The following is an 18,693-nucleotide window of genomic DNA, read 5'->3' as shown; positions in this document are numbered from 1 at the left end:
TAATACTTATCCTTGATTCTGTTATTCTCTCATATCCCATGCAATCAATCAACAAATTGATGTCAGCTCTACCATTACATTATATACAGAATCTTACCAAGTCCTCACTTCTGCTCGTATTCTGGTCCCAGCCATCAATAGAACAGCCATTTAATCTTGCTATTTTCAATCTGTAATCACATGAGCAGCCAGAATGATCCTTTTAAAGGGCATGCAGATCATGTCACTCCTCTCCAGACCTTCCATGGGCTTCCCATTTTACCCACAATGAAAACCAAATCTTTACAATGACTTACAAAACTGTACATGTTCTGGACCTAGATTTTCTCTCTGGCCTCATCTCTTATTATACCCCTTGCTCACTTGGCTTCAAGTACACTGACCTCCTTGCTGTTCTTTGAACACAACAGACACATTCCTACCTCAGTCTTCACACTTGCTGTCTCTGCTGCTTTGGCATGTTCTTGAAATATCCTCAGTGCTCTTTCCTTCACTTATGTTAGGTCTTTGCTCAGATACCACTTTCATAACTGTGTTTAAAATTTAAACCTCTGTCTTCTCACTCCTCAACTACTTGCTGTCCTCTTCCTCTGACTTACTTTACTTTACAGTGTTTATTGTCATGTAATATACTACATAGTTTATATCCTTGTCTGTTTTTACCCCCAGTAGAACATAAATCCCAAGATGGCAAGATTTTTGTCTGCTTTAATCAACTGTATTCCCACCATCTACAATAATATTTGGCATGTAATATTTGGCATGTAATAAGCTTTTGGTGCATGAATGAAAAAAATTATTTGACAGGAAAACAATCAGAAAAGAACTAAAGATCCAGAATCTGCTTTTATGTAATTTGATTTTCTTTAACAAGGAAACTAATGTAGCACTGGTGATAAACTATACTTTTTTTTTGGTTAGCCTCTATTAAGTCTTATAAGAGGTGAAATAAATATGAAGATTCACAGTTACCACTAGTAATTCAGAAAAAGATAACATTATATGAGATAGTTTTAAGTAATCATCAAGATGTAGACTTTGCCTTTCTGTCCAGTCTTTCATATAGTACGTATGCTGAATTTAGTTAACAACTGTAAGAGCTCTTTGGAGTGTACCAAATACCCTAGATGTAATGCTGCATTTCCAAAATGATTAGAAGCCTAGTAGACTTTTATCAGAATACAAGGCCATAATTCACACAGAGTAAATGATTAGTTAATCTTTTTCATTATAAGTTATATGTACCCTTTTCCTCTAAGAAAAAAGTTCTGCCTCAGTATTTAGATTGATATTTTACAATTTCAGAAATGATTTTTTAAAAATATTTATGAAAGCCATGTATGTGATGACTAGAGACTAAAAGTGTTCTACTCAGAACAGAACAGAGTTAGCATTTTCCCTGTTTGAGGGAGAAACTGTAATTTCATTACTCATTTTCCCATATTAGTAAGCATAAGATTTTGGGCAAGAGGGGATTGATTCAAGATTACATTATTCAACTTCAGTTATTCACAGGGGTACAGTGGTTCTTTGTCCAGTACTAACTGACTGCTAGAAATTGTTTTTCTAGTTGCTTTTAGTTTGTGTTTTTCCCTTAAATGATCACTTATTCTCTTTGAGAACAGAAAAGCAAACTCCTGTACATCACATGAGATCTCCTGTGCCTAAAATTCAAAGTATATTCCTGTGCAAATATTGAATTTCAAATCATAATTGATTTTAGGAACCGGATAATATATCAGACTTCAGAATCCACATTTCACATACAATTTTTAAACTTCACAATTCATAGATTTTGTTCAGTTGAACAATTCATATAAAATCTAAAAGAAAAAGAAATGAGTTAATTCATTTCTTTTTTAATATAGTAATTATTAGGCTAAAATATACTTAAAGCTATAGAGATCTTGTAGTTCCTATTTGGCAGAACTCAACTGATTTGAAAAGAAACTTGAGAAGTTCTTTATTTGAATGTGGAGAACCCAGAGTCTGCTAGTCCATTATATTTGTTATATACTCATTACACATTCAGCAAAGATTGTAAAAAGAAATGTCAAGTAAGGAATGATGTTGGGAAAGATTTGAAATCATGATAAATAAGTAGCTATTAGTGATTTCAAAGTAGTCCTGCCTTACACAAATTGTGACTGTTATTATAATTGTGTTGCAGCAGGGCAAGAATTAGAAAACATGAATAAATGGCTTACAGGCGTTGTCATATCTATGTCTATTGTTTAAAATACAAAATAAGAAAGTATTAACAACAGTTGAGAGTTAGTTAAGAGTTAGTCCCTCTTTCATGGACTTAGATTATTATCCAGTTTTTAACACTGGTTGAGAAAGGTGGGTTAAAAAATTTCTAGAACCACTGACAAAATGAAATATTACAACATTTTAAAATAGGGTTTACTTTTGGTTACTCTTTTATTATTTTTTAAGCTAGCTTTCCTGAAAGCTTGTTATTTTGTTATGTCTGAGTTAGTCTACATCTGTGATCACATAAAAGAACATTATAAGTGGAAATGTAAAATGCAGTGGTTGTTTTTTTTAGGATACTTGGTAAAAATGTTAAGTTGTATATCATTTTGTGAGAGCTCAGGTGAATGCACTGTTCTGAGAAAAACGGCATTAAGAGCTATCAAAAACTTAAAATCTATGTGCACAAAGATGTGTGATTTATAAATAATTATGTAGATAATTTGTACTTTGTTTAAACATGCTGATACCAGTTTATTATAATACTTTCCTCTTTGGGAATCATTGTAAAGGTGACATTTGTTACTAAAAAATAGAGTTTTCCATTAGTCCTCCCCCTTCAGAAAATACATGAATTGTTTTACAAATGATTACTCTTTAGTCTGTTTCTTTAATAACCTGGTCTGTGAAGTTGGATTATATAATGCTTTACTACATTGGTACTAGAAGTGATCCAAAAATTCCATAATTGTTTTATTTTTTTAAGATTTTGTTCCGCTAATGAATATGTTCTCACAAATTAAACTCTTCCTTTATTTACTTACATATAATACGAAAACTAGTATTCACTTCAAGGTACTTGACAGGATTGCCTGTTAGATTGATTTAAACTCATAGGAAATTAATTATACTGTATATGTTAAATTTTATACTGTACTTGCTAAATTTTTACCACATTCTATACATATGGCATTCCATGATGAAACCTGTTTCAGTAAGTATTTTTCTTTAGCTTGTAATTTTAGAATAACTTACCTCATGTAGATTAGTAATTTTCTAACAATCATTTTTCAAAAGCTCTGTCAGTACCACTCATTTAAAAATTAATTATATAGGAGATTACCATTTAGGTCATTTATTTTTATCAATGAAGAAATTCAAGATTTTTTAACTCATCCTTTCTTCAAACTCTAGAATTTTGTGTAACATGACCTACAAATACCACTTAATTGATAATTAACAATCTTTAATTTTTAATATTTATGTTTAGTTGCTTTTTAATATTAATGGCTATTTACTCTGTAATCTAATGGCAATACACAGGATCATTTGCATCTAATATTTAAATATTATTGAAATGTTCTCTCTAAAATATTAGCCACTCTTTTTTAAGAGACTCCATCTTAAAACAATGTGACATTCAATTTTGTAGATATTGTTGAAATTCCTCAATTTCCTGAATGTTCAGTTATCTTACCTTTGGAGTACAGACATGGTGATGACATTTCATAATACTTTATAATATGTTTTTGCTTTGTCTATTGGTCTCATTTAATGTAGCCCATTTGGCTAACACAGTTTAAACATATGCTTTTTTGTTTTTAAAGTACTAAATAATGGTATGTACTACATTTGCCCTTCCTTAGAAGAGCTCTTTATCTAAGGAAAATATTTTTGAGAGAATTATTAAATCAACAGCTTATACTATGGCCACTTAACAAGAATCTATAGTTTTTCATTCTTTTAAAGATAAGTTCAGATCTTAAAAAATGAAACTATTTTAGATATTGATGGATGTTAAGAAAACATTTTAATTTCTTCATTCTTTCATTTTATTTCCTTGTGCTACTGGCTAAGAAAATGTATGTTTGAATTATTTGATTTCATTTAATTTCTTGGTATAATTCTTCTTAAGCCAGCTGTATATAGGACACCTAAGTAACACTCTTCATTTTTAAAAAGTATGTATTCCTTGGAGTACAATATCAACTTAAACTTGGAATAGAATAATTTAGGATTTACACTGGAGGTTATCTTTGAAAATATTTAAGTACCACTACATTCTAATCCTAAATTAAGAATGAAAAACTATTGTTACTATGAATATATATTCATTAACTGTGCTCTTTTCAACTTGCTCCTGAATCAGCCTGCATTGACATTCTTTGCCTTTCTGTGTCTTGTCTATCTTTACTGTTTCCATTAGATCCTCCTACTACTACCACCCTTCAGCCTACAATTCAGTGGCATCCCTCAACTGCTGACATCGAGGATCTAGCAACAGAACCAAAAAAATTGCCCTTCCCATTGTCAACTTTGGCAACAATTAAGGATGATACAGTTGGCACGATCATTGCTAGTGTAGTGGGTGGGGCTCTCTTCATAGTACTTGTAAGTGTTTTGGCTGGAATATTCTGCTATAGGAGAAGACGGACGTTTCGTGGAGACTACTTTGCCAAGAACTACATTCCACCATCCGATATGCAAAAAGAATCACAAATAGATGTTCTTCAACAAGATGAGCTTGATTCTTACCCAGACAGTGTAAAAAAAGAAAACAAAAATCCAGTGAGCAATCTAATACGGAAAGACTATTTAGAAGAGCCTGAAAAAACACAGTGGAACAATGTAGAAAATCTCAGTAGGTTTGAAAGACCAATGGATTATTATGAAGATCTAAAAATGGGAATGCAGTTTGTCAGTGATGAACGTTATGAAGAAAATGAAGATGACTTAGTTTCACATGTAGATGGTTCCGTAATTTCCAGGAGGGAGTGGTATGTTTAGCAACCACTAAATGTGACTTAATCTATGTACAATGTTTCATTCATACTAGTTGATCATTTTCAGATTGTTCATACTTTTTCTTGAGGAAGAATAAGCTTTTTCAACTTGATTTTCAAGCTTACTTTTTATATTCTAATTTGACTAATGAAAATGTAAAATCTGGGTTCAATGTATCTGAGCTGCTTTACATTTTTTTTTTCAATGCTGTACTACTGTCTCAAGATTTTAAATTTTAATGCAGAGTACTTTATTGGTCTGAGGCACACAGGTAAGAAGAAATGCCAACATAAAATGTATGACTTTTGGTACAAAAATTTTAAAAAAAGGAAACTACCTTGGCATTGTGTGTTAAATGTTTACCTAAGACTATAATCTCCAGTATTTGTTAAACATATACCTCTCAAAATTTACCACCATTAAATAATACTGTATCAAAATTGATGGTAAAATGAATTCAAAAAATGTTTATATATATTTTTAGTATACAAAAAACATTCAGCCTGATGAAACACCTTTCCTTTTCAAACATTATTTTCTAAGTTTCTATACAAATGGTATCTTTATCTCTGCATTTGAATGAGCCTTGCCATAATTACTGTAAAGTGGCTTTCAAAGATATTTTGTTGCACTAAAACTGTGGTAGTAAACTCAGTGAATACAATGTGTGGAAGAGCATATTAGCTGATGAATATTTTTGTCCAAAATACATACAAGTATAATAAAAACATGCCTTTTAAACATGATAATTACTATAATTTTTTTCATCTCTGGAGAACAATTCTTATATTGTCATGTGAACTTGAATTTTTGGTACATTAAGTAGTAGTTCTGTTTTAATGCTTCATGTCCTAACTATGAGAATAATAATGAAAAGTTGGTACACAGTTAAATATAGTGCAGAGAGGGCATTTCAGTATATAGAAAAACATGGGTAAACTAGTATAGGAATACCAGTTTTAGAAATAAGATGTTTTGGCCAAAAATTTAGACATACAATTTTCTAGACCATCTTGTTTTAGCTGTTTAAATTGATGTTGTTTAAACAGGTAAAATACACAGAAAAAAAATTAGAGTATAAACTTGGAAATTTGAGATTCAGTGAGAAGAATCTGAATTACAGAACCCAACCACTGACACTTGCTAATGGATATTGGCAAACCACCCCCCTTTTCTGACTTAATGTAATGTATGTGATTAAACATTTTTGTTTTTCCAATTAAAACTGGGAACATCATGAGGTTTTTATTTTGTTTTTGTTTAAGTAACACATTAAGCATATTCTTTCCAGAAGTCCTGTATCCTATGAAAAAGAAATGTTCTCTAACTTCAAATATAGTTCTTCTTTGTGAGGTAAATTGCTTCTATAGAGGAGTCCTATAAAATTGTAATAATAATAACTGTTTTGAAACCCAAAGAATGTTTTTTCTGTTGATGATTCATTGAAAAAAGTATTGTGTAGAATTGCCTTAGGTGTTTTGCCAGGGAATTGAAGTGGAAATTAGTAGGAAAATAATAAATTATTTTGTTAATAAAAAGGCAAAGTAGGTACTTTTTTTTCACCCTCCGAACTGTCTCCCCCCTAATCCTCGTCAAATCTACAAACAGATTTGTAAGGCAAAGTTCTAACATGTTTATGTAATTTTGTGAGTAGGGAAGGCTTTATTCTAAATATTTGTTAATTTCCTTTATCTTAATTAGCAGTATTTTGTGGAAATTAGAAACCTTTTTTATTTCTCTTCCCATTTTGCATAATACTGTAAGTTAAGGATACATTTAAGTAAAGTTTATTGATGCTTGTTTAAAATATTGGTTTTAAATATAATTAATCACTGATAATTATGAAGGCTCTTTAGTCAAAGTCAATGGAAGAAAACCTTTTCTTGATGATAACCAGTGATTGAAGTGACTATTTTTTTTATATTAGCAAAGCTATGTTCACCAGAAGAATGGGTCTAAGATTTCATACTATGGAAGATGTCAATTTGTAGCTTTGATCAAAATTTCATATTTAGAATAATGATTTGAAATTCTATTTGAATCTGAGCAGAGTAATCACTGAGAATACTGTAATCTCATATAATCTGAAGGAAGTTAGCCATGTATTTCAATAACTATTTCAAAAATATAATTACCTATTCAACGGTAACAAATTCCTTTCATATTGTGGCCATTGTTCAATTAGGATTTTTTTTTCTTTGTTTTTGTTGAGAGAGAGTGACATGGAAAACTGCAAGTGAATATTTGATATATTCTGTATCTTTAATCTAAATCATTTGGCAAACAAAATTATTTCAAAATTTTAAGAATGATACTAGTGGTTAAGACTTTCTGAGGCATAGCACTGTTTATTAGAACTTTATGTATTACTGTACATAGACTTGTTTATAAACGAATAAATAAACATTTTTGTTAATTTTTGAATGTAAGTGATGTGCACAGCTAATTGATAGGTAAATATGAAATTCCTGACTCTTCTTGGAAAAGATGAAAGGATAGTTTTACTTTATTTTAGCCATGTTTATATGTATGTCTTTCATATTCTTTGAACTAGCTTTTCATTTTTGTGTTCACCCTAGGGTTTCCGTTCATAGTGGTTAAAATATTTCCGTGATACAACAGAAATGAATACAACTCTCTTTTCCTGCCATTTTCATTAAAAAACATTAAAACATAATAGGCTATCTGACATTTGAGAAGTACTTTATAGTCGAAAGATTTAGTATTTTACCATGTACCTAAAAGGTTTCTATTTGATAAGTCTAGCATTAAAGAAACCATTAAGGTTTTTTAGTAGTATTGCCTCTGTTTTATAAGTCTAACATAAAGAAACCATTAAGGTTTTTCAGTAGTAAGTATTGCTTCTGATACCCATAATACAAGAAAGTTTACAAAGATAACCCTGGCTACCTGGTTAGCATAAGGGGCTATATAAAGCACAATGTGTAAGTGCAAAAATTGAGAGAAATGTAGCAATTTTGTAAGCAAAAGCATCTGATTTAATGTTGATTTTGCTTTTGATTAATACTGTTAAAAGCAAATTTTATAAGCAGTAAGTTGTTAATGTATGGAAGTAGTCAATACAAAATATAAGAAAGGAAGAAATGGTATCCATATTTAATTTTTAATTCTAACAGGAATGATTTACAAATTGAATTGTTTTTCCTGGTTAATTAGAAATGTGTCATCCATAAGGAGCTTCCTTCTCAAATTTTTGGTATATTGAGTTTGGATTTAATTTTAATTTGTATCAGTGATTTATTTTTATTTTTTTACTAAGTTACCAGGTGGTAGCCCTAATAATCATGCAACAAATCTTTAAGTAATACAAAAAATTCTTTAGAGGCTTATATCTTTAACAAGGCTATGTCTCTGTATTACCTCCTTTGTCTTTACATTTTCTGGAGTGAGAGAGAGGGGCAAAAAGAGAGACAGTGTGTGTGTGTGTGTGTGTGTGACAAAAAGAGACGGGTGTGTGTGTGTGTGTGTGTGTGACAAAAAGAGAGACAGGGTGTGTGTGTGTGTGTGACCTAGTTATCTTAATTAGTGATTTTATTCTTCCCAAACAAGATTATATCAGGTAAGGATACAGTTAAAATTGGAGAAAACTTCTTAGTTAACATGTCAGCCATTATAAAATTTTATTTTAATTAACCATTTAGTTATTATCAAATATATACATACCATGACTAACATTCTTCACAATCATGAATTAAATCATCTGTCTAACCATAGCAGTTAAGAAAAATTTTAAATGTTTTTGCTGTGACTTTGCTATAAGCAACATTATATATATTGGTTTTGAGTTTGGAATTAACACATTTCATAGGATATTTTTTGAGTTGACATTTAGTGTTTTTCAATTCTGCTTTCATTAGAAACTAGTTGTTCGAATAGTTTGTAATCAAGTTCTCCCCACTTCCTGACATTTAAAATTGTAATATTTTTTTCTAAACTTAAAATTATTTTAGGGCAAGAATCAGTTGGGTTTTTTTAATAACATAAAATTTGACTAGATTAAGTTTAGTTTCCTTTGTTATTAATACCAATATAAAATTCATGCATGAAAAAATATTTGGAATAGTGTACAGGGTATTATCAACTTTTCTTTGTTTTTTAAAGTACTTTCTGTTTATATATTTGTTTTCTCCTATTCCAGTAAGTTGTGCTTTTTTTCTTGTAAGTATGTTATCTGCTTTGAGTTGAGGAGTGATATGCTTTCATCAATAGCTTGAAATCAAACATTGGTTACAAAAACTTTTGTTGTATACACCGTTAGGGGTCACTTATTGAACCTTTACAATAGTTACTTTATCATGTTCATTTGATTTAGAAGGATAAAATAATTCATTTTGGGATGTCTATTTCACATTTGTTTTGGCTGGGTGCTGTGGGTGAAGAAGCAGTGAAAATGAGTTTAGTAGAACAACTTTAAACTATAAGTAATCCTTAAAACTTTAGAATAATTTAAGGCCTCATTTCCTTACATCTGTAAAATTTCTATATAGACATAGTAAGTCCAGTCTCTGTTAGGAGTAATACCCCAGGAAAAACCTAGTCCTGAAAGGACAGTTTGATCTAAAAGCCAAAAGTAACTAGATCTAGAGGCCTTTGGCCTCCCTTTTTAAAAATATTTTATTATGGAAAACTACACAAAAGTAGGATAGAATAATAAAATGAGCCTCCATGTACCTGCTTCAATTATGAAATCATGGTCAATATTCTTTCCCTTAAACACCTATCCACATAATCCCACCTTGCCCTTAGTTCATCTGTAAATAAGTCAGTATGTAGCTATAAAAGATAAGGAACATTTAGTAGAAGTAACCACAGATTCATTATTATACCAAAATTAATAATTCCTTAATATCAAGCCTCCAGTGAGTTCACATTTCTAATAATTTTTGTGGTTTTAATTAGTATCTGAATATCCATATATTGTGATTAATTGAAATGTCTCCATCTGTGTGTTCCCCTGTGCACTGATCCCCCTTACCCCATTTTTCCCTTGCAGTTTGTTGAAGAAATGGTTTTACTGATACTGCATTTTCCCAGTATGGATTGTGCTGGTTGCCCCTTCTATATTTTCTATAATTGACAGATGTAGAGCCTTGATAAAATTATGATTTAATTTAGGGGCAAGGTTACTTTTTTAAGTGTTATGTTTTTCCTTCAGAAGGCACCTAATATCTGCTTTTTAATATTAGCAGCCATTTGATGCTCAAGTCCTGCATCTAATAGGGAACCTGCTTCTGTCTAGATCTATTAACTCTGTTCTTTGACCATACCACATGGTTTGATATCTGAGTAATTAATGTCCATGCTGCCCTCTTTACCCGAAATTTCCTTTCCTCCCTTTCCGCACTGGGAAACCAGCCTGTATTAAATAAAGGTCTAGTTCAAATGATGCCGTTATGGGACTTTCCTTTCCCCTTTTCAATTAATACCTGCCACCCATATTCTTTTATATCAACTTATTAACCTCACATTTTATTCTGATTTTTACCTATCTTCCTATCTTCTCTAGATCAGTGGTCTTGAAAATTCTTTTGACTGTACCTACCAGTTAAAAATTTGTATGCACTCTTAATATGTATAAGTTTATAAATCATGCTACTGTATTTTGCTATATGCATTATAAAATATTTAAAAATGGATATTTTAACGGTGAAATAATATTTTTTAAGTATTTTACTCAAGAGGGAAAACAATGGGTCTCATTTTAAAAGTTAACTTTTTTTCTCACTAAAACATTTTTGAGAAAACCATATGATTGTGCTTCATTTTTTAAAATAATATTCGCTTTTTCCTATTGATAGAGTGATTCAAAAGCTTTATTCCATTTTCAGTATATTTTGACACTTTGTTTTCAGGTATGATAGCTAAAATGGTACCTTTCAAAAACAAATAGATTCAAATGGGAGAAATACATTGTTTGGGGACCTTAGCTGTTTTTATCCCAGCTACTGTTTTTAGTGCTAGTCTTTGTGTTCAAGATGTTGGTTTTTCAGTGTGTTGCTAATAACAGTAACCTCAGCCCTCACATTAGCTACTATTTCACCACAGTATGGGTTTAGTGTGAAGTTCATTGTTAAGAGTGAATGTAGAACTATATTTGATATCCTAAGGTTTTTGAAAAAAATTTTTTTTTGGTTAACTTGTCACATCTGATTAGATTGCCATGGTTTTACTTTGTAACAACAAAAGTTCTGTGTATAACAAGATATTTGCATTCTGGTTTTGAGGTTTTGTCAATGTTTGCAACATTTTCCAATGTTGGAAAATACATGTTTTTATGGGTTCTGCAATCCCACTTTGGGGATTTTGTGAGGACAGGGACTATGTACAGTTCATCCTTGCATTGCTCGCATTTAGCACCAGGCCTGGCATGTACTAGGTTACCACTATTGCTAACTCATTGGATGAGAGGCTGGTGAGACTGACATGACCCAAATAGGGGACTTGTATTTAAAAAGCAGGGGAGAAATATTTGGATGTATATAAAGACTTAGATGTCATATTAAAAAGATAAACATTAAAAGAGGCTATTATGAAAGAATGGGAAAAGTTGGTAATACAGTCATGTATTATGGGAGCAAGTAAAAGGTGAGAAGATAAGTTTGTAGAGTACCATATTAACCTGTGAATCCTGATGGCTTCACTGAAGTTTTGGTGAAGGGAATGAAGAGAAAAAAAGGATGAAGCATATCAATTAATTGTTGGGACTTGGTGTTTGTGAAAAGGGACTGGATTTCTATGCTCATCTGTATTAAATGACTTTAGAAAATTGATGTAAACATGTATTCTAGTGTAGAATAGAATTTAATTTTTAAAAATATGCCTCGGTTTCAAAGGTGAGCACATGCTTGAACAGTTTTTACACTGTGTCAGTAATAACAGACAATTCATTTTAATATCTATTATATTCATACATCTATTTTTCCCAGAAGTAATGAAAGTTATTTCTTATATCTGTTAAATTTTTTGCAGTATGATTTTTAACTGATTTTTGAACATTTTTTCCATAAGATGTATGCATGATATCTTTAGTTATGGGCAGTTTACTTTTATTATATAGGAGAATGCTTTTTTTCTGTTTTTGGAGTTGAGTTTCCATTTATATGCGTTAATATAGCTCCTGTTATCACAGGAGACACATGCGCCCACCCGTTTGATGCTTCATATTTTAATGCTTTGGCTTTTTTGTTTTCTACTGCTTGGAAGCACATGATTAGATGTAGTGTAACATCTTAGGTAATGATAATGTTGCTTCATCTCAGTCACTCAGTAAACTAGCTTAATATTTAAAAATGCCGATTTCTTAAACATTTGCTTTTTTCTCCTTGTAGAGGTTTTGTTGTAATGTAGGATATGTAGATTATATAGGCAAGGAAGTGGAAGAGGAACACTGGAGCTTAATTCTCAGTTTTCATCAAAAATCTTTGACTTGAATACAAGAGATTTCAGCTCTTACACGTATCACCTATTAATACCCTTAAAATATTAATGCCCTTAAATATATTTTCTTTTTTTCTCAATTAGGTGAATCAGAAAAGAAATAGAAAGTAAATCATATATATGTGTTTAACATAGTCAATTTACCTATATACTGTATATTATCCAATTGGTAAATGGTTTCATACCTAGCTTTTCTGTCAGCTGCTACCTAGCAGTTACTAACCTGTTTTAATACTAAAAAGAGGTGTGTGAAAAAGGATAAATATAAAGAATAAATGGTAACAGGTTATGCTCAAATTAACAGAATTAAATGCTATGATATACATACAGCCAACTCTCAGTTATAGATTTCTAGAACTAGAATTTATAAGACTAATGAAATAGAATTGGGTAAGTAGACCATAATTTTTGTCTAAAAAATAGTATCTATTTTGACTTGAGAATTGCATAAGATACTAAAAACAGCATATATTCAGATTGGGAAGGACTTTGGGATATTAAAGTCTGTGATTATGTTTTATTACTTATAAAGAACTAACAAATTTATTATTGCTGAAATTAAATGAAAGGCTTTCTTGGAGGAGGTGTGAGGTTTGCTGAATTTATAATGAATTTATACCTTGAGAATCTTAATTTGGGCTAATTATGTTCCAAGAGTAACCTGAATTTTTAAAAAGTAATTTCAAAAGTATTACTATAATTATGGTATTAACTTCGTCATTGTCATCAAAATTATACAATTTCTGTACACTTGGACAAAAATGATAGGGCCTCTTTATCCCCTAGCAAAATAAAAATTTTCCAAAGGGAAACTTCTAGAATATTAAATGTGGAATTGGTAGCATACATGACATGTGACACACTGGGATATATTTTTTTAATATACATTAAGATTTATTTATTTTTATTAAGGTATGATTGATATACTCTTATGAAGGTTTCACGTCAGAAAACAATGTGGTTACTACATTTACCCATATTATCAAGTCCCCATGCATACCCATGCATATGGTCACTGTCCATCAGTGCAGCAAGTTGCCAGAGATCCACTCTGTGCTACACTGTTCTCCCTGTGATCCCCCACACTATGTGTACTAAACATAATACCCCTCAGTCCCCTTCTCCCTCCCTCCCCATACGCCCTCCCACATGCCTCCCCTTTGGCAACCACTAGTTCATTCTTGGAGTCTGAGTCTGCTGCCATTTTGTTCCTTCAGTTTTGCTTCATTTGTGTACGCCACAAATGAGGGAAATCATTTGGCATTTGTCTTTCTCTGCTTGGTTTATTTCACTGAGCATAATGTCCTCCAGCTCCATCCATGTTGTTGCAAATGGTAGGGTTTGTTTCTTATGACTGAATAGTATTGCATTTATATATGTACCACATCTTCTTTATCCATTCATCTACTGATGGACACTTATGGTCCTTCCATATCTTGGCTATTGTAAAATGTGCTGTGATAAACAGGGGTGCATATGTCTTTTTGAGTCTGAGAAGTTGTATTCTTTGGGTAAATTCCAAGGAGTGGGATTCCAGGGTCAAATGGTATTTCTATATTTAGTTTTTTGAGGAACCTCCATATTGTTTTCCACAATGGTTGAAATAGCTTACATTCCCACCAGCAGTGTAGGAGGGTTCCCCTTTCTCTGCATCCTCACCAGCATTTGTTGTTAATACTCTTTTCAGTGCTGGCCATCCTTACTGGTGTGAGGTGATATCTCATTGTGGTTTTAATTTACATTTTCCTGATGATTAGTGATGTGGAGCATCTTCTAATGTGTCTGTTGGCCATCTGAATTTCTTCTTTGGAAAACTGTCTCTTCATATCCTCTCCCCATTTGTTAATTGGGTTTGTTTTTGGGTGTTGAGGTGTGTAAGTTCTTTATATATTTTGGATGTTAACCCCTTGTCAAATATGTCATTTACAAATATATTCTCCCATATTGTAGGATGCCTTTTTGTTTTGTTGATGATGTCCTTTGCTGTACAAAAACTTTTTAGTTTGATGAAGTCCCATGAGTTCATTTTTGCTTTTGTTTCCCTTTCTTGAGTAGATGGGTTCAAGAAGAAGTTGCTCATGCTTATTATATTCAGGAGATGTTTGCCTATGTTGTCTTCTAAGAGTTTTATGGTTTCATGACTTACATTCAAGTCTTTAATCCACTTTGAGTTTACTTTTGTGTATTGAGTTAAACAATCCAGTTTCATTCTCTTGCATGTAGCTGTCCACTTTTGCCAACACCAGCTGTTGAAGCGGCTGTCATTTCCCCATTGTATGTTCATGGATCCTTTATCTTATATTAATTGACCATGTATGGTTGGGTTTATATCAGGGCTCTCTAGTCTGTTCCCATTGGTCTATGGGTCTGTTCTTGTGTCAGTACCAAATTGTCTTGATTACTATGGCTTTGTAGTAGAGCTTGAAGTTGGGGAGCGTAATTCCCCCAGCTTTATTATTCCTTCTCAGGATTGCTTTGGCTATTTGAGGTCTTTTGTGGTTCCATTTGAATTTTTGGACGATTTTCTCTAGTTCGTTGAAGAGTGCTATTGGTATTTTGATAGGAATTGCATTGAATCTATAGTTTGCTTAGGCATGATGGCCCTTTTGACCATATTAATTCTTCCTATCCATGAGCACAGGATGTGTTTGCAGTTATTGGTGTCTTCTTTAGTTTTTCTCATTAGTGTCTTGTAGTTTTCAGAGTATAGGTCTTTCACTTCCTTGGTTATGTTTATTCCTGTGTATTTTATTCTTTTTGATGCAATTGTGAATGGAATTGTTTTCCTGATTTCTCTCTCTGCTAGTTCATTGTTAGTGTATAGGAATGCTACAAATTTCTGTGTATTAATTTTGTATCCTGCAACTTTGCTGAATTCAGGTATTAGATCTAGTAGTCCTGGACATACTGGGATATTTTATTTGTGCCACTGAAAAGGTATATGACCTTGGTCAATAACCTTGGTCCTGTAACCTTAATAGGTTTTATTTGGCCTATTGTTAAAGACTGAATACAAATTTAGTTACTGGATTTAATGTGGCTGGAATTGTCAAAATAATACAGTCAAGATTGATAGTTTTGTTATATCCAGAATACTTAAATTTGAAAATGTATATTTATAATAATTTTAGTAAATTCTCTTATTTGGAGTTCATAAAATAGTATGACTTATTTTTCGAAATTGTGTGAAATGCTAATACATTTTTAAAGTCCTTTTTCAGACACTGGTACAAGCTAGGACAGAGGAATTGGTATTCAGAAATGATAGTATTACTATCTATAGCAAGGAGATAGGGAAGAATTTCCATTTAATTTTGTAATAAAGAGACTAAAGTGTACTTTGTAGTAAATATGTGTGTATTAAGAGACTGTTCTGTTCTAGTAATAGTTCTTATTTTAAAACTTAAATTTTACATGTGTTACTTTTTGAGCATTTATGTCTGGGACCTTTTTTTTTTTTGCCTCTTGAAGGTTTTTGGTTTCTCTAATTGAATTTCTTTTATATTTTAATAGAATAAAAATGGTAAATGTCTCTGTTGTTGGTTAGCTCTATTAAAGAAATTTCTTTTTGTTTTATCACCTTTTATAGATAGAACTTGAAATAGTTGTCATCCTTTATCTCCTTTTCTCCTACAGACATTCTTTGCCTGTAGAGAATAGGTTCACTCATTAGTATCTGACTGGGGATACCCTTTTCATGTAAAAAAGCAAAGCTGGAGTGCTAAGGAGACATCTTACAAGGAAGAAGAGTGTTAGCATATTGCTAAAAAAAGTAATCAATCAAATTTGCGGTCGTTTAAGCTTGCTGTTGGATAATGTATGTCCACCCTGCACATTGTAGCAATTAGGGTACAAGAACTCTTTTCTGAAATTGTTTGAAAAGCCTAATGTTTGTTACTTTACAGATGTTCCGTTTAAGCAGAGCTCTCCCATTGCCTTAGCTGGAGCTATAATTGGAGCTGTCCTGGCCCTTTTCATCATTGCTATCTTTGTGATTGTGCTGCTGACTCCTCGTAAAAAGAGACCATCTTACCTTGACAAAGTGTAGGTAACTTCTTTACTTGTGTTCAAGTATGAATATTCATTATGCATCAGACTTTATACTTATCTGTACAGCTAGCTACTTATATGGGCGGTGTCTGAGGGGTAAAGTAAAGATAACACTAGATTTTTGTGAGATGACCATGTTTTCATCAGAATTTTAAACTACATCTTGGTAAATAAACACTCAAGGGACTGCTGGAGACAAATATATTAGAAAGCTTTTTCACCTACAGTATATCTTTCCAAATGGTAATACAATAACACCTTGTTCTGCTTTCTGAATAAAAATGCAGGTCTTTGATAAAGTAGTTGAAAGACAGTTATAAAAAAGTTCAAAAGTTTAATGGCTTCTTCAGGTTGTATATTCCTGTCTTATGATAGATATAAAACTTAACTTTGAGCTGTCAAGAGTTATTAAATACATAGAGTTTTAAAGCTTTTTCCTTAAAGAATTTTGGTTTTAGGGAGTCATAAATGTGCATCATTTTTATTTAAAGAGAAAGTAATATTTTTGGCCTAATCATTGAGATAGAACTATCAGCAGAAATTGTACTTTGCTGTAAAGTGTTCCAATTCACTTAATTGCATCAACAGCTTTGTTGCTGCCCCTGTGGAACATGAATAATACTTTTCCTACTTAGTTCACAAGGTTGTGATGAATGTAGAATAAGGTGATGTTTGTGAACTGTGAAGTTCTGTGCAAATGGCCTTGTTTCTTATGTAGTTATTTTTTTATATTAGGACATAAGGTTGTCTCTCAAAGTATGTATTTCTCCTGTCTTCTCAAACGCTTTATGCATGCCTCAGCCTCTAACTGGCACAGAGTACAGCTGTTTCGGGATTAGAGACACCTGGGTGTTAGTCTCAGTTCTATCACGACTGATTGTGAAGAAGTCACATCACTTCTGTGAGCCTCAGTTCCTCACTTAAACGACCTATGGCACATTGGGGCTGTGATTTTCATTAGCTGAAAGGAAATAATTACTTTAAATAAAAGGACTGTAAAGTACTCTTTAAGTGCAATACCTGTAAGATGAGTTTTTTAATATTTCAAGAGTGACTAGCATGTGATTAACTTCATCTAAGTTCCCAGATTATCTCAGGTATTTCTATAATTTCAAAACATAATTGAGTAGAAGGCTAATAATTACATCTGTGTAACCATTTTATTTATTGTTTGAATTCTATCCATTAAAATACTATTTTATGCCCACATTGAGAAGTTATTAGAGATACAGAATTTTCAAGTATTTTGACCTTTATAGCTTTCATTCTCTTTATCCTTTAATATAGTTAACATTTTTGTTTGATTGAGTAATCCCATGTACTGAAAATTATTATCTGTGATCTTCAAACACATAACACTACATAAGATATTCTTTCCTAAAATGCACAGCCACAAGATATATTTAATTTTATTTTAGTTGTAACTCAATAGTGTTTAAAATATTAAAATACTGTTTGTTTTTAATAGATGAGGTCATTTTGGCAAAAATAAATGTATTCCCTAGGGACATGATGGTCCCTTTGTTTATATCAAGTGGTAAGATTTATAATGATCTGTAGATTGAAAACCTTGATTTGCATGGTAAATATTATGTTAACATGCTTTTGAAAAATAATTTTGAAAGTATTTCCAAAACAGCATAACTTTTTTCATTATCATTTTAAGATAGAGTCTCCTAAATCACTTTTATGAGACTTTGGAGAAAAGTGCCTTCCCTGCACATGTTTGACTGTCATTAATGTTGATAGGCATAATTAGGTGCAAAACCGTGCAATCCTTAAAGTAAATTGGTCATGTACTAGATTGCTTGCTTAATAATTATTTTCAAAAAAATAATTTGAATTTCTTCTTTAAATATGAATCAATTAGATTAGTTCTAAACATTAGAACCTTTAAAACTAGCTTCCTTTTTTATCCATCTATGACAGATTAGTGGATATATAAGAACTGAAACATTTATGCTTATATGAGTATTAGTATGAGGATATTATCCTTAAGACTTGAGAAACCTTTGTACACCTCCCATGTTTGTTTATTTGTTTTCTAAATGTGGCAATCATATTTTTTAACCTTTTTAATGCAGGATTGACCTTCCACCCACACATAAACCATCTCCTATGTATGAAGAACAATCCCCACCTTTGCCTCAAAAAGACCTGTATCAGGTAAGTATTCATGAAAACACTTAAAATGAAATAAAAAAT

The 18,693-nt window shown here is 31.7% G+C and overlaps 1 protein-coding gene across 2 annotated transcripts in view; it reads left to right on the top strand.

The window, feature by feature from the left end:
- NECTIN3 (nectin cell adhesion molecule 3) overlaps nt 1-18,693 on the top strand; it is a 138,196-nt gene that overhangs the window by 66,523 nt on the left and 52,980 nt on the right. The window contains exons 6-7 of one of the 2 annotated variants that reach the window (XM_037017658.2): nt 16,344-16,482; nt 18,573-18,654. In XM_037017658.2, coding sequence (XP_036873553.1) covers nt 16,344-16,482; nt 18,573-18,654 — 221 coding nt within the window. Of the gene's footprint in view, nt 1-4,402; nt 7,405-16,343; nt 16,483-18,572; nt 18,655-18,693 lie in introns of those variants that run through there. The other variant, XM_037017657.2, reaches the window with a different exon arrangement.

This window comes from Manis javanica, chromosome 3 (assembly GCF_040802235.1).
Source record: "Manis javanica isolate MJ-LG chromosome 3, MJ_LKY, whole genome shotgun sequence".
Lineage (NCBI taxonomy): Eukaryota > Metazoa > Chordata > Mammalia > Pholidota > Manidae > Manis > Manis javanica.
This window is presented reverse-complemented; position numbering and strand designations above follow the sequence as displayed.